The following is a 14,353-nucleotide window of genomic DNA, read 5'->3' on the forward strand; positions in this document are numbered from 1 at the left end:
AAGACAAAAAAAAAAAAAAAAAAAAAAAGGAAAAAAGGCACAATTGTAGCACTATTTATGATAGCCAAGACATGGAAGCAACCTAAATGTCCATCAACAGATGAATGGATAAATATGTGGTATACGAAGACAGTGGAATATTACTCAGTCATAAAAAGAACGAAATAATGCCATTTGCAGCAACATGAATGGACCTTGAGATTATCACACTAGGTGAAGTAAGCCAGCCAGAGAAAGACAAAAATCACATGGTATCACTTACATGTGAGATCTTAAAAAAATGATACAAATAAACTTATATTAAAAACAGAGGAGTTCCTGTCATGGCACAGTGGTTAACTAATCCGACTAGGAACCATGAGGTGGTGAGTTCGATCCCTGGCCTTGCTCAGTGGGTTAAGGATCCAGTGTTGCCGTGAGCTGTGGTGTGGGTCGCAGATGAGGCTCGGATCCCGCGTTGCTGTGGTTCTGGCGTAGGCTGGTGGCTGCAGCTCCGATTAGACCCCTAGCCTGGGAACCTCCACATGCTGCCGGAGCAGCTCAAGAAAAGGCAAAAAGACAAAAAACCCAAAAAACAAAACAAAACAAAGCAAAAAACAGAAACAGACCCACAGACATAGACAACAAAGTTAGGGTTACCAAAAGGGAAAGGATGGAAGGGATAAATTAGGAGATCACTATATACCATATAGTACTGTATATAAAATAGGCAACTAACAAAGACCTAGTGTATATAGCACAGGGAACTATTTGTAATAACCTATATGGGAAAAGAACCTGAAAATTATGTATATATTTGAATCACTTTGCTGTACACCCAAAACTAACACAACACTGTAAATCAACATAGTTAAATAAATCACCAAGCTAATTTAAAAAAGAGAAGGACAAAGGGAGATCTGAGAGACAAAGGAGAATGGCCATGTGAAGATGGAAGCATAGACTGGAGTTTTATGGCCACAAGTCAAGGGACATCTGGGGCCACTAGAGCTGGAAGGGCTAATGAAGGATTCTCCCCCAGAACCTTTGGAGCGAGTGTGGCCCTGCCAACACCTTCCGGACTCCAGAACTGTGAGTCACAGAAGTAACCTGAGCCACAGCAGCGACGGTGCTGAGTCTCTAACTGCTGGGCCACCAGGGAATACTCTTTTGTTTTTAAGCTACCAAATTTGTGGTAATTTGTTATGGCATCCACAGGAAACCGATACAATGGGTATTAGCCTTTATTTGCTCAAGTTGTGGGCAGCAGCTTTCCAAGTTGAAGGGAAACCAGCAAGAGTATGTGCAGTGAGCCCACTGAAAGGAACAGCGTTCCTAGGAAAGTACTTCCGAGAAAGCACATACGGCCATGCAAAAACAGTGTGGTGAAGGCAGCATTTACAGGGCTTCACTGCTGCAAAGCAGAAGAGGGTGGGAAAACCCATGAGATGCTGTGCTCCTTAGGTGCCGAGATACCTAAACCTCCCCATCCAATCAGGCAAACAAATGGAGGAGAGGTAGAGAGGCAGAAGAAGTGTTATTATGTCTGTAATTTTTAACAATTTTATTGAGACATAACTTGCACAATACAACACGTTTAACAATTTGTTAATTGTAGCACACGTACATACTTGTGAAACCACCACATCAGGAAAATGAACATATCCATTATCCCCAAAAGTTTCTTCTGCCCTTCATAACTCCTCTCCAACTCCCTCCAATTCCTATACCTCATATTTTTAAGCAACCACTGATCTATAACTATAGAGTAACTGGCATTTTATGACTTGTACATAAATGAAATCAAGCAGTATACACGCTTGTATTTCCAGGGGGACTAATGACTAGACCACCAGGGAACTCCCCATGGTAAGATTTTTAACTAAAAATTCAACTTAATAGTCGTAGAGATACTAAGTATATGGAGCTATTTCTTCTTGAGTAAACTTTGGTAACTATATCTTACTAATTTTTAAATTTTATTTTATTTTATTTTTAGGGACAAAAGCGCAGCACATGGAAGTTCCGGGGCTAGGGGTCAAATCGGAGCTGCAGCTGCCAGCCTTCACTACAGCCACATCAATGCTGCAGCTTGCAGCAACACACCAGCAACCTAACTGAGTGAGGCCAAGGATTGAACCTGCAGGCTCAGGGACACTATGTCAGGTTCTTAACCCACTGAGCCACAACAAGAACTCCAGTGACTATATTCTTCAAGGAGTTTTCCATTTAATCTAAACTGTCAAATTGAGTGCAGTGTTCATAAGATTCCCTGATAATCCTTTTAATATCTGATGCTACTTCTCTAATTTCAGATAGTTGGCAATTTGTGTTTTCTCTCAATTTTCTTTCTCAATGAATCACCTTTAATTTTCACTGATTTTTTTTCTCTATTGTTTTCCTATTTTCTACTTTACTGACTTTTACTCTGATCTTTATTATTTCATATCTATCTTTAATTTGTTATTCTTAATCTTTCGAAGTTGGAAGCTGAGGTCTTTGATTTAAGGCCTTTTTCTTTTCTAACACAGGCATTTCCCCCAAGTGCTGCATTAGCTACGTCTCAAAAATTTTGATAATTTTCACTTCCATTTTAATTAAATTAAAATATTTTCTAATTTCTCTCTCTCTCTCTTTTTGTCTTTTTAGAGCCAAACATACAGTACATGGAAGTTTCCAGGGGCCAAACTGGAGCTACAGCTGCTGGCCTTTGCTACAGCCCCGGCAATGCAGGATCTGAGCCACATCTGCAACCTACACCACAGCTCACAGCAATGCCAGATCCTTAACTCACTGAGGCCAGGGATCAAAATGTACCCTCATGGATACTAGTCAGATTTGTTACCGCTGAGCTATGATGAGAACTCTTGGGTTTAATATATCATCTTACTGTTATCTTTTTGGCAACACCCATGGCATATGGAAGTTACAGGGCAGGGGATCGAATCCAAGCCACAGCTGTGACCTAAGCCACAGCTGTGGCAATGCTGGATCCGCAACCCATTCCAGGGATCAAATCTGCACCTCAGCAGAGACCCAAGCCACAGCAGTGACAATGCCAGATCCTTAAGCCACTGAGCCACCAGGGAACTCATCTTTGTTTTTAAAAATAGTTTTATTTGGAGTTCTCTAGCAGCTCAGTGGATTAAGGATCTGGCATTGTCACTGCTGTGGCTCCAGTTCAATCCCTGGCCCAGGAACTTCAGCTTGCTGCAGGCATGGCAAAAAAAAAAAAAAAAAAAAAGATAGTTTTGTTATGTAAAGAATCCCAGGTTGACAGGATTTTTCAGTACTATATGTTACTCCATTTTCTAGTTTATACTGTTTCTGATGAGAAACTCTGTAATCCTTCTTTGTTTCCTTGTACATTAACAAGGTTTGGATTTTCTTTTTTTGTCTGTTTGCTTTTAAGATTTGCTTTTTACTACTGATTTTAACCCATTTAATTATGATGTACCTTGGTGTAGTTTTCTTTATTTTTCTTGGACTTGGTGTTTGTTAAGATTCTTAGATGTAGGGGGTATAAAGATTTCATCAGTATAACCAGTATGGGGAAAAATATGGAGGTTCCTTTATTTTTAAGATTTATTTATTTATTTTGCTTTTTAGGGCCATACCCATGGCATATGGAAGTTCCCAGGCTTAGGGGTCAAATCGAGCTATGGCTGCTGGCCTACACCACAGCTACAGCAACGTGGGATCTGAGCCAAATCTGTGACCTACACCACAGCTCACGGCAATGTCAGACTGAGCAAGGCCAAGAATCGAACCCCTATCCTTATGGATACTAGTCAGATTCGTTTCTGCTGTGCCACAACAGAAACGCCCTGGAGGTTCCTTTAAAAACTAAAATTAGAGCTACCATATTCAGCAATCCTACTCTTGAGTATATATCCAGAAAAAAAAACTTAATTTGAAAAGATACATTCACCCCACTGTTCATTGCAGCACTATTTACAATAGCCAAGACATGGATGCAACTTAAATTTCCATCAACAGATGGATGGATAAAGAAGATTACACACACACACACACACAGGACTATTACTTGGGCATAGAAAAGAATAAAATAAGGCCCTTTGCAGCAACATGGATGGATCTAGAGATTATCATAGTGAGCGAAGTAAGGCAGACAGATATCATATGACATCACTTATATGTGTAATATTAAAAAAAGATACAGGAGGGAGTTCCCATCGTGGCTCAGTGGTTAACGAATCCAACTAGGAACCATGAGGTTGTGGGTTCGATCCCTGGCCTTGCTTAGTGGCTTGAGGATCTGGTGTTGCCATAACCTGTGGTGTAGGTCACAGACATGGTTCAGATCCCGAATTGCTGTGGTTCTGGTATAGGCCGGCGGTTACACCTCTGATTAGACCCCTAGCCTGGGAATCTCCTTATGCTGCGGGAGCAGCCTAGAAAAGGCAAAAAAAAAAAAAAAAAAAAGATACAGGAGTTTCTTTTGTGGCTCAGTGGAAATGAGCCCGACTAGTATCCATGAAGATGAGGGTTTGATCCCTGGCCTCACCCAGTGGCTTAAGGATCTGGCATTGCCGAAAACTGTGGTGTACGCTGCAGATCCTGCATTGCTGTGGCTGTGGCTGTGGCTGGCAGCTGTAGCTCCAATTTGAACCCTAGCCTGGGAACTTCCATATGCTGTGGGTGTGGCCCTAAAAAGCCAAAAAAAAAAAAAAAAAAAAGGTGCAAATTAACTTATATACAAAACAAAAATAGATCTACAGACATAGAAAACAAACTTATGGTTACCAGAAGGGATAGCTGGGAGTAGAAGAAGATAAATTAAGAGTTTGGGATTAACATAAACACACTACTGTATATGAAATAGATAACCAACAAGGACCTATTATATAGCACAGGGAACTACAATCAATATTTTGTAATACCCTATAAGGGAAAAGAATTTGGAAAATATGTATATATGTATAACTGAATTACTTTGCCATACACTTGAAACTAAAGCAACATTGTCAACTATATTTCAATTTAAAAAAACCTAACAAACAGGAAGTTTCCTTGTGGAGTAGCCAATTAAGGATCTAGCATTACCGCAGTTGCAGCTGTGGCACCAGTTGCAGCCGTGGCACAGTTTCAATCCCTGGCCTGAAAACTTCCACTGCCACAGGTGCAGCCAAAAACAAAAACTGGAATTCCTGTCGTGGCACAGTGGAAACAAATCTGACTAGGAACCATGAGGTCGCGGGTTAGATCCCTGGCCTCGCTCAGTGGGTTAAAGATCTGGCATTGCCATGAGCTGTGGTGTAGGTCGCAGATGCAGCTCGGATCCTGCATGGCTGTGGTGCAGGCCAGCAGCTGTAGCTCCATTTGGACCCCTAGCCTGGGAACCTCCATATGCCATGGGTGTGGCCCTAAAAAGCAAACAAACAAACAAAACCCACTAACAACAAAAATATTTCATCGAATTTAGAAATTTCTTAGCCATTATTTCTTCAAATATATTTTTTGCTTTTACTTCTTCAGATTCCCGAATTATACATGTATTAGGCTACTTGAGGTTGTCTCATGATTCACAGATGCTCAATGTTCTATTATTATTATTGTCTTTTTAGGGACACACTTGTGACATATGGAAGTTCCCAGACTAGGGGTCCAATTGGACCTGCAGCTGCCAGCCTATACCACAGGCACAGCAACATGGGATCCAAGCTGCATCTGCAACCAACCCACAGTGCACAGTAATGCTGGACCCTTAACCCACTGAGCAAGGTCAGGGATTGAACCCAGGTTCATTACTACTGAGCCACAACAGGAACTCCTATTATTATCATTATTATTATTATTTTTTTTTTTTTGGTCTTTTCTAGGGCCACACCTGCAGCATATGGAGGTTCCCAGGCTAGGGGTCTAATCAGAACTGTAGCTGATGGCCTACGCCAGAGCCACAGCAACACCAGATCCGAGCCTGTCATGTGCAACCTACACCAGAGCTCACGGCAATGCCGGATCCTTAACCCACTGAGCAAGGCGGGAGATCGAACCCACAAATTCATGGTTCCCAATCGGATTTGTTAACCACTGAGCAATGATGGGAACTCCCTATTATTATTTTTTTAATCTCTGTGTTTCATTTCAGATAGTTTCTGCTGCTGTGTGTTTTTTAAGTGTCTAATGTGCCATTAATACTATTCAGTGTAATCAGTATAATTTTCACCTCAGAGACATTAGTTTTCAACTTAAAATGTATTTGGGGTTCTTTTTAAAAAATACCTTCCACATCTTAGTATGTTCAATCTTTTTTCTAGTTCCCTAAACATATGGAAGACAATTATAACAACTTTTTTTGTTGTCAACTAATTTTATCTTCCATGTCGGTTCTGGATCAGTTTTGATTGGATCATTGATTGATCAACTGATTGAGTTTTCATTGTGGGTTGTATTTTCCTCTTCTTACCTTATTAGTTTTTTGTTAGAGTCAAGGCTCTACGAATATTACCTTAGTGGGTGCTGGATATTTTTGTATTCTTATAAATATTCTTGAATTTTTGTTCTGCGATGCCACTGAATTACTTGGAAACGACTTGATCCCTTCAGGTCCTGCTTCTGCTTTTGAGCTTTGTTAGGCCGAACCAGAGGAGTGTCTACTGTAGATGTAATTTTTCTCCATTCCTGAGGCAAGACTATTCTTAGTATTCTACCTAATACTCCATAAATTATGACTTTCCTCTCTGTTTGATGGGAATAGGTACTATTCCTGGCCCTGAGGAAGCTCTGCATTTTGTTCCCTCTAATCCTTCTGGGTGGTTCTTCACTGGGACAGTTTCTTCACCTGAATGAGCCGATCAGTATTCAGCTGAATACTGGAGAGAGGAACCTCTGGGTGCAGCTGTCTCGTCTCGTCTCCAGTACTCTGCCCTGAAAACCTACGCTGCTTTGGCATCCCTGGACTCCCAGCTTCATCTATTTAACTCAGAGAGCCCACTAGGCTCTGCCTAGATGCCTGTTCCCTACGCCCTAGCTTCCCTGCTTTTTCTAGGCAGTGTGTAAGACAATCGTAGGGCTCACTGTGTTTGTTTTCCATCTCAGGAATAGCTACCCCATTCATTGTCTGAGGCCCAAAGTCTTGAGAACCATTGTTTCATATGTTGTATTTTTTGTTGTTGTCCAGATTTTTGGTTATTTCGGGCAGGAGGGTCAATCTGGTCCCTGTTACTTTATCTTGGCCAGAAGTCACTGTATATAATTTTGCCCTTAATATCATTTATTTATTCATCTTTTACTTTAATATCAGAAAAGTCACTGAATATAATTTCACCCTTAATATTGTTTATTTATTCATCTTATACTTTAATTCCTGATTGTTACAAAGGGAGTTAGAGAAGTGGGCTTCAGCTGGAACACTACTACTACCTACACACAGAATCTGGAAATACATACAATTTCCCAGCTATGATTTCTCTTCACTCCTTAGAGAAGCCTGTAACTATCTGACCATCATCAGGGCAGAGACCCCAACTAATGCAACTCTCTATCTCCAGCATCCAAAAAGGTGAATGGGGAGTTCCCGCTGTGGTACAGTATAGTGGGTTAATGATCTGGCTTGTCTCTGTGGCCTTGACGGTTTGATCCCCAGCCCAGTGCAGTGGGGTAAGGATCTGGTGTTGCATAGCTGTGGCATAAGTCACAGCTGCAACCTGGATTCAACCCATGGCCCAGGAACTTCCATGTGTCATGAATATGGCCAAAAAACAGGGGGAAAAAGGTGAATAGATAAAAGTATGTTTTTCATTAGGCAAAGCTAAACATAAGAATTCCACCGTATTGTCATCATCACAAAAGTAGCTACGTGCTTAGCACTTTACATATATGATTGTATTCAAACCTCACAGTGATCATTTTAGGCATGTATCATGCCTGTTGTACTGACAAACTGAGACTTGGAAAGGTTAAATAGCTTCCACAAGAACGTCATGTAACCAGGTAGTGGCAGAAATGGAATTCAAGCAACATCGCTAACCATGCTCTTAGTTGCTATGTAATACTCAATTCTATAAAGTTTTTCTAAACCACAGGCTTCCATGCTGAAAGGCTAACCCGCGATTGCGCAGTCTAAAGCACCCGCACCTACCCACCTGTGTTCAGGGTTCCCACACTTCAACATGGAAGATTTCCATCAAAGTCTGGTTATTACTCTACGCTTACCTGCTTCACCTCACATGAGCAGTGGAGAAGAAACTGGTGCTGGGTGATCTCATGAAATGATTTATGCAGCTTGGTTGCAAATTCCTGTGTGTCAGATGCCTAAAATGGGCCAGAGATAGAATATGCTGAGTTCCAGTACTGCCAACCAAAGCTAAGTGCCCACAGGAAGTTTACATGGGGAGAGGCTGAGACAAAGAGAAAAGCAAACCACTGACATCCTTCGTGTTCCTCAGCTGTTACGGACACAGGAGAAGGAGGAAAAAGGTCTGGGTTATTTGACATGAGACAGGTAGTTGTGGCTCCTAAGCAAGATCTTTCAAACAAGGTCTTTGTTCTCCTCTCTTTAGGAGATAAATATCCCTGAGAGCCACCTGTTCAAGAAGAGGTTATATACACTGCTCTCCTCTAAAACAAGTTCCAAGAGAGGGGAGGTTCTACTTAATAACTGAGGCTGAAACAGGAACGTCTTCTAGGGAGAAAAAGAACAAAGTGACATAGTTTACACCCATCAAGAATGGGTCACAGCTTCCTCTCTTTAGTATAGAATTGTAGCATATTAGAGTCAAAGGGGACCACGTAATCACCTCCTACAATACACTAATTCTGTAGATGAAATTCAAAAAGGAGAAGTGACCCACCCAACTAGCACGTGTAGAAGTTAGGGCTGATTCTAGCATTGCCAGTATAGTGTTCTTCTCACTACCTCGTGCCATCCACATGATCCAGAAAGCTGAAGCTGTGAGAAGATGCACTAGATTATGAAGTTAATTGCTTTGACCAATTAACTCTGTTTATAGAAATTTATTCTGGGAAATAATTCAAAAGAAGCAAGATATCACATAAAGATATTAACTGAAGTACTATTTATACTGGCAGAAAGAATGTAAACAACTTAAACGTCTATCATTAGGGGAATGGTTTATTAAATTAGATTAAACCAACACAACAGGAATATTGGTTAAACACACAGCTGCAACCTGGTCCAGGGAATTTCCATATGCTGCAGGTGTGGCCAAAAAAAAAAAAAGATTGTTCAAACAGGGGGAAATATTAAATTACATGTGAATATAGAATATTTTGGTTATAATTATATAATGCAGATAATATACAAAGTCAAAAATTAAGTGATAAAATTTATTAGTTATTAATTTAAATTTTGTATATATTATACTACCTTTTCAAGAAAAAAAAGTATCAGAGCTCCTGCTGTGGCATAATGGAAATGAATCTGACTAGTATCCATGAGGATATGGGTTCGACCCCTGGCCTTGCTCAGTAGGTTAAAGATCCAGCATTGCTATAAGCTGTGGTGCAGGATGCAGACGCAGCATGGATCTGATGTTGCTGAAGCTGTGGCATAGACCGGTAGCTGCAGCTCTGATTTGACCCCAGCTTAGGGACTTCCATACACCACAGGTGCAGCCCTAAAAAGAAAAAAAAAAAGTACAAAAAAAAAGGAAGCAACCGATATGGAATGAATGCGTTACCCTACTGATAATACCAAATGGTCAGCACACATTGAAAGGAAGGAAGGAAAGAAACCAATATTTATTAAGAATCTACCATGTGTTATAAAGGTTCACATCCAGCCCTCTACTTCATAATAGCCCTGTGTGGGACTATTATTTTTTTCCAATTTGTAGATGAAATTCAGAGTTCAGGAGTTCCCGTCGTGGAGCAGTGGTTAACGAATCTGACTAGGAACCATGAGGTTGCAGTGCAGGTTCAATCCCTGGCCTTGCTCAGTGGGTTAAGGATCCTGCATTGCCGTGAGCTGTGGTGTGGGTTGCAGATGCGGCTCGGATCCTGCATTGCTGTGCTGTGCTGTAGGCCGGCGGCTACAGCTCCGCTTCGACCCCTAGCCTGGGAACCTCCATATGCTGCGGTAGTGGCCCAAGAAATGGCAAAAAAGACAAAAAAAAAAAAAAAAAAAAAAAAGAAGAAGAAAAGAAATTCAGAGTTCAGTAAAGGCCTAAGTCCACATAGCCAGCAAGTAAATGAGCCAAGGTTTGAACTCAGGCCTCTGTTCCCAAAACTTGTTACACTACTCCACACTGCTAAATACATGTAATCCTTACGGTTGCTCAGTTATTTCCAAAATGTTCTGTCACCATGAGGTAATAGAACCTTCTTCAATAAGAAGTTGGGAGGGGGGAGTTCCCTTCGTAGCTCAGTGGTTAAGGAACCTGACTAGGATCTATGAGGCTGTGGGTTCGATCCTTGGCCTCACTCCGTGGGTTAAGGATATGGGGTTGCCATGAGCTGTGGTGTAGGTCAAAGACGTGGCTCAGATCTGGCATTCCTGTAGCTGTGGCATAGGCCAGTGCCTACAGCTCCAATTCCACTGGGAGCTTCCATATGCCATGGGTGCGGCCCTAAAAAGCAAAAAAAGAAAGAAAGAAATTGGGAGGAATTCCCATTGTGGCTCAACAGTCATGAGCCCAACTAGTATCCATGAGGATGTGGGTTGATCCCTGGCCTCGCTCAGTGGGTTAAGAATCCGGTGTTGCTGCAAACTGCAGTGTGATGCAACATGGATCTGGTGCTGTGGCTGTGATTTAGGCTGGCAGCTGCAGCTCTGGTTTGACCCCTGGCCTGGTAACTTCCATATGCCACAAGTGTGGCCCTAAAAAGAAAGAAAAAAAAAAAAAAAAAAAAAAAAAACAGAAAACCCTGGCACTTTCAAACATCCTCATCTCCTACTAACTTGAAGCGTCTGGAGGCAGATCTTTCGGAAGTTGCTGCTGGTGCTTGCAGTCATGATACTCATGATGGAATTTACAGCCACTGAGAGTGAGGCTTGCAGTTTCTGATGAGCCTAGAGAACAAAACAAGTAAAGAGGGGACTTCAGTGTATAATAATTACAAGCTGCTGGTTCAGAGAATCCCAAAGGAACCAAAGATTTTAAAGCAGGATTTGAACAGTTCTTCCCCCACCATCAACAATACTGAGATCATAATATATACATGACACTTGGGAATTTAAATAAATAAAAAATGTTCTCTCCTTTCACAGAGGTGACTTACTGACACAGACACATTCAGAAAACACAAGCAGTAAGACACTAGGCAATAAAACAGATACAATTACTATTTAAAAACAAAAAGCTTTAAGCTTCACTCTTTTAGTGTATTCATTATTTCCCTGAAAAGGGGGCCATATCAAAAAAAAAAAAAATCTGTTACCAAAAGTACACAGGATGGAGGAATTCAGAGAGTCAGGTAAGAAGAGAAAGCAATGTAAAAAGGATTAGGAAATGGGGGAAGAATGTAGGATTTATTTATTTATTTATTTATTTTTGTCTTCTTGCCATTTCTTGGGCCGCTCCTGCGGCATATGGAGATTCCCAGGCCTAGGGTCTAATCGGAGCCATAGCCGCTGGCCTACGCCAGAGCCACAGCAACGTGTGATCCGAGCCGAGTCTGCAACCTACACCACAGCTCACAGCAATGCTGGATCTTTCACCCACTGAGCAAGGCCAGGGATCAAATCTGCAACCTCATGGTTCCTAGTCGGATTTGTGAACCACTGAGCCATGACTGGAACTCCGAATGTAGGATTTAGTGAAACAGTAGCTCCAGAAGCATGTGTGGAAGGGAAGATATATAGATAAGAAAGAGGTGCGTTATTAGTCCTTTCCCCCTACTATTTTGCCCTTATTTATTCAAACTCACCTACTAGGAGGTGAGCCTAACAAGTTGGTTACAGTGACCCATCGAAGCAAAAGCCCAAGTTCCTAGGCGAGATGCAGATTATCAGATCAGCCCAGGAGGAAGGGCTTTCAGGCTGTCTGCCATATACTCCACCATCTTCTGAGAGAGAGAAGGAGAAAGGGAGTGTGAATGTATTACCTTGGCAGCCTGGTGATGCTGCTCCAAGGCCTGGTCCACAGCAACCTGGATGGACTCGTGCACCTTGCTGCGGCTCTCCACGAGGACGGCACTGAGATGAGCTGTGAGCAACGTGTGGACTCCTGAGGGGAGGGAGAGTGTTGGTAACCCTGAGTGAGAACGACCACTTCAAGGCTGCTGTTCATGTGTTATGAGTCAGGGCTGAGAACGGGAAAGAAGCCTCTTGAAAGAAGAGGCCACTTCTGCCTATCCACAAATAATTACTTTTTTAGAAAAACTCCCAGCAACTTACAAACCTACCCAATCCCCACTTACAAATGAAAGAAACCTCCTGAAAATTAAAGAATGACATTATTTTTGAAGAATCACATGAGGGATCTTGTTTAACTCACCTCAGAAACAGAAATACATATACTACATACTCTAAACAATGATCCGGGTGGCTCCCAAGGGAAGGAAAAGCCTCCTGCGGAGGGGGCCTAGCCCTGCTCTTTTCCTCCTTGAACGTCACCATTGTGGTGAGTTATTACCAGGGTATCAATTTTTTTCAGATATGCTGTGGTACAGAAAAAGTTAAAACTCACAAAGATGACTCTGAGAACTGCTGGTACAGGTCTTTCAAAATGGGGAACTATCTCTGAGAAAGTAACCATATGCGCCACTGCTCAGCATCCTTCAGAAAAGCTAACATGTGAGACGGATGGATAAAATATGTCATTAAACAATATGCTAGCATTGGTGACCCTGATACAACAATACGTGGAGGCAAATTCACTTTTCAGTGCACCTGGAAAAGATGCTTCTTAATTAATCTTTCTTTTTTCAGTGTTTTTCTAAGAAACTCTCCTCTGCATAGTCTGTTCAAAGGTGCTATGGTGAAGCAGCCTAAGGCTGGCTGGCTTTTCCAGGGCTGCGTTAAAAATGCAAGCCAGAAGGAACATTTTCTGCCACAAGGCACCATGATGCTTTCCTGGAAAGGAAGATAACAAGAGCTCTGCTCGAAAGGGGTCTGGAACCAGAGTCAGGAGAACCTAGATTCTAGGGTCGATTCTACCGCTAACTAGCACAGAAAGTAGCTTTATTCCACTTGCTCTCCCGGGCATTTTATGCAGAAAAACTGGAATAATATACAATAATATACAATGAAGTGTTTTAAAATTTACATTAAATATTCAAAGAGAAAATATTGCTTTTGCGATGATATCGTCTGGATTACTGTTTTCTATAGTTTGGTTCTAAGATTAGCCTCATGAAATCAGTCAGATCCCCTTTGAAAGCAGACATTTAATTAAAAAGCTATAGTTTCATTCCTAAAATTGCAGATACTGCCAGATGCCTTTAACACTGTGGCAAAATAATGAGTTAATCATAGAAAAGTTACCATGACGAGGTGGGCAGAAGGCCAATTAAGTGATTTTTTTAAGACACATGGAAACAGACTGTAGTTCTGCACAATCTGTTTCTTAAAAGGAGCTCTGGAGAAAGCTTTCAAGGATATGAGAAAGAAGAGGGGGAAAAGGAGATAAAATTACCACATATAGCTATGTCTATGTAGCTGTATCGACCTACCCTCACAGTGCATCTTCTTCAAAGTCTAAACCTAAACTATCAGATGTATAAGGACATTTTAAAAGATACTTTCTATGTTTACTAAGGATTTCTATGTAATCCAGTACTGAGTACAACTACCTGTGATGCTAAGGGCCTTCAGAGTCAAACTAAACAGGGGTGTACCAACTATCATGGTACTACAAGAATGACAGGTAACCCTGGTATCAGAGGAAGTATGTTCAATAGGATCCAGAATGTGGTATCAGACTTTATGCCATCCTTGTGAAGACTAAACATGGTGCCCCCTCTGGCAGAGCTTAAATGAACAAACAAACAAACAACCTGCCAGAGATAGCAGATCTTACATCCTAAGAGAGTCCCTAAAACTACAAGGGCCTTTGATATCACCTAGTCTAACAATCTCATATTAAATATATGAAAAGGGAGTTCTCACTGTGGCACAGTGGGCTAAGAAACCGACTGCAGTAGCTCAGGTCGCTGTGGAGGTGCAGGTTTGGTTCTGCCCAACACAATGGGTTAAAGGATCTGGTGTTGCTGCAGCTGCAGGGTAGGTCACAGCTGTGACTCAGATTCAGTCCCTGGCCAGGGAACTTCCATATGCCATGGGTGTGGCCATAGAAATAAAATAAATAAATAAAAATATGAAAAGGGGAAGTCCCCTTGTGGAACACCAATTTAAGGATCTGGGACAGTCCACAACTGTGGCATGGGTTCCATTCCCAGCCCAGGAACTTCCGCATGTCGCTGGTGCAGCCGAGAAAAAAAGCAAATA

At 41.6% G+C, this 14,353-nt stretch overlaps 1 protein-coding gene across 12 annotated transcripts in view; it reads right to left on the reverse strand.

Moving 5' to 3' along the window:
• C2H11orf80 (chromosome 2 C11orf80 homolog) overlaps positions 1-14,353 on the reverse strand; it is a 106,019-nt gene that overhangs the window by 9,455 nt on the left and 82,211 nt on the right. For all 12 annotated transcript variants that reach the window (XM_021082776.1, XM_021082780.1, XM_021082785.1 and 9 more), the window contains 3 exons: positions 12,010-12,131; positions 10,865-10,975; positions 8,158-8,256 (listed from right to left, as the gene is read on the reverse strand). In XM_021082776.1, the coding sequence (XP_020938435.1) occupies positions 8,158-8,256; positions 10,865-10,975; positions 12,010-12,131 (332 nt within the window). The remainder of the gene's footprint in view (positions 1-8,157; positions 8,257-10,864; positions 10,976-12,009; positions 12,132-14,353) is intronic.

Source organism: Sus scrofa, chromosome 2 (assembly GCF_000003025.6).
Source record: "Sus scrofa isolate TJ Tabasco breed Duroc chromosome 2, Sscrofa11.1, whole genome shotgun sequence".
NCBI classification, from domain to species: Eukaryota; Metazoa; Chordata; class Mammalia; order Artiodactyla; family Suidae; genus Sus; species Sus scrofa.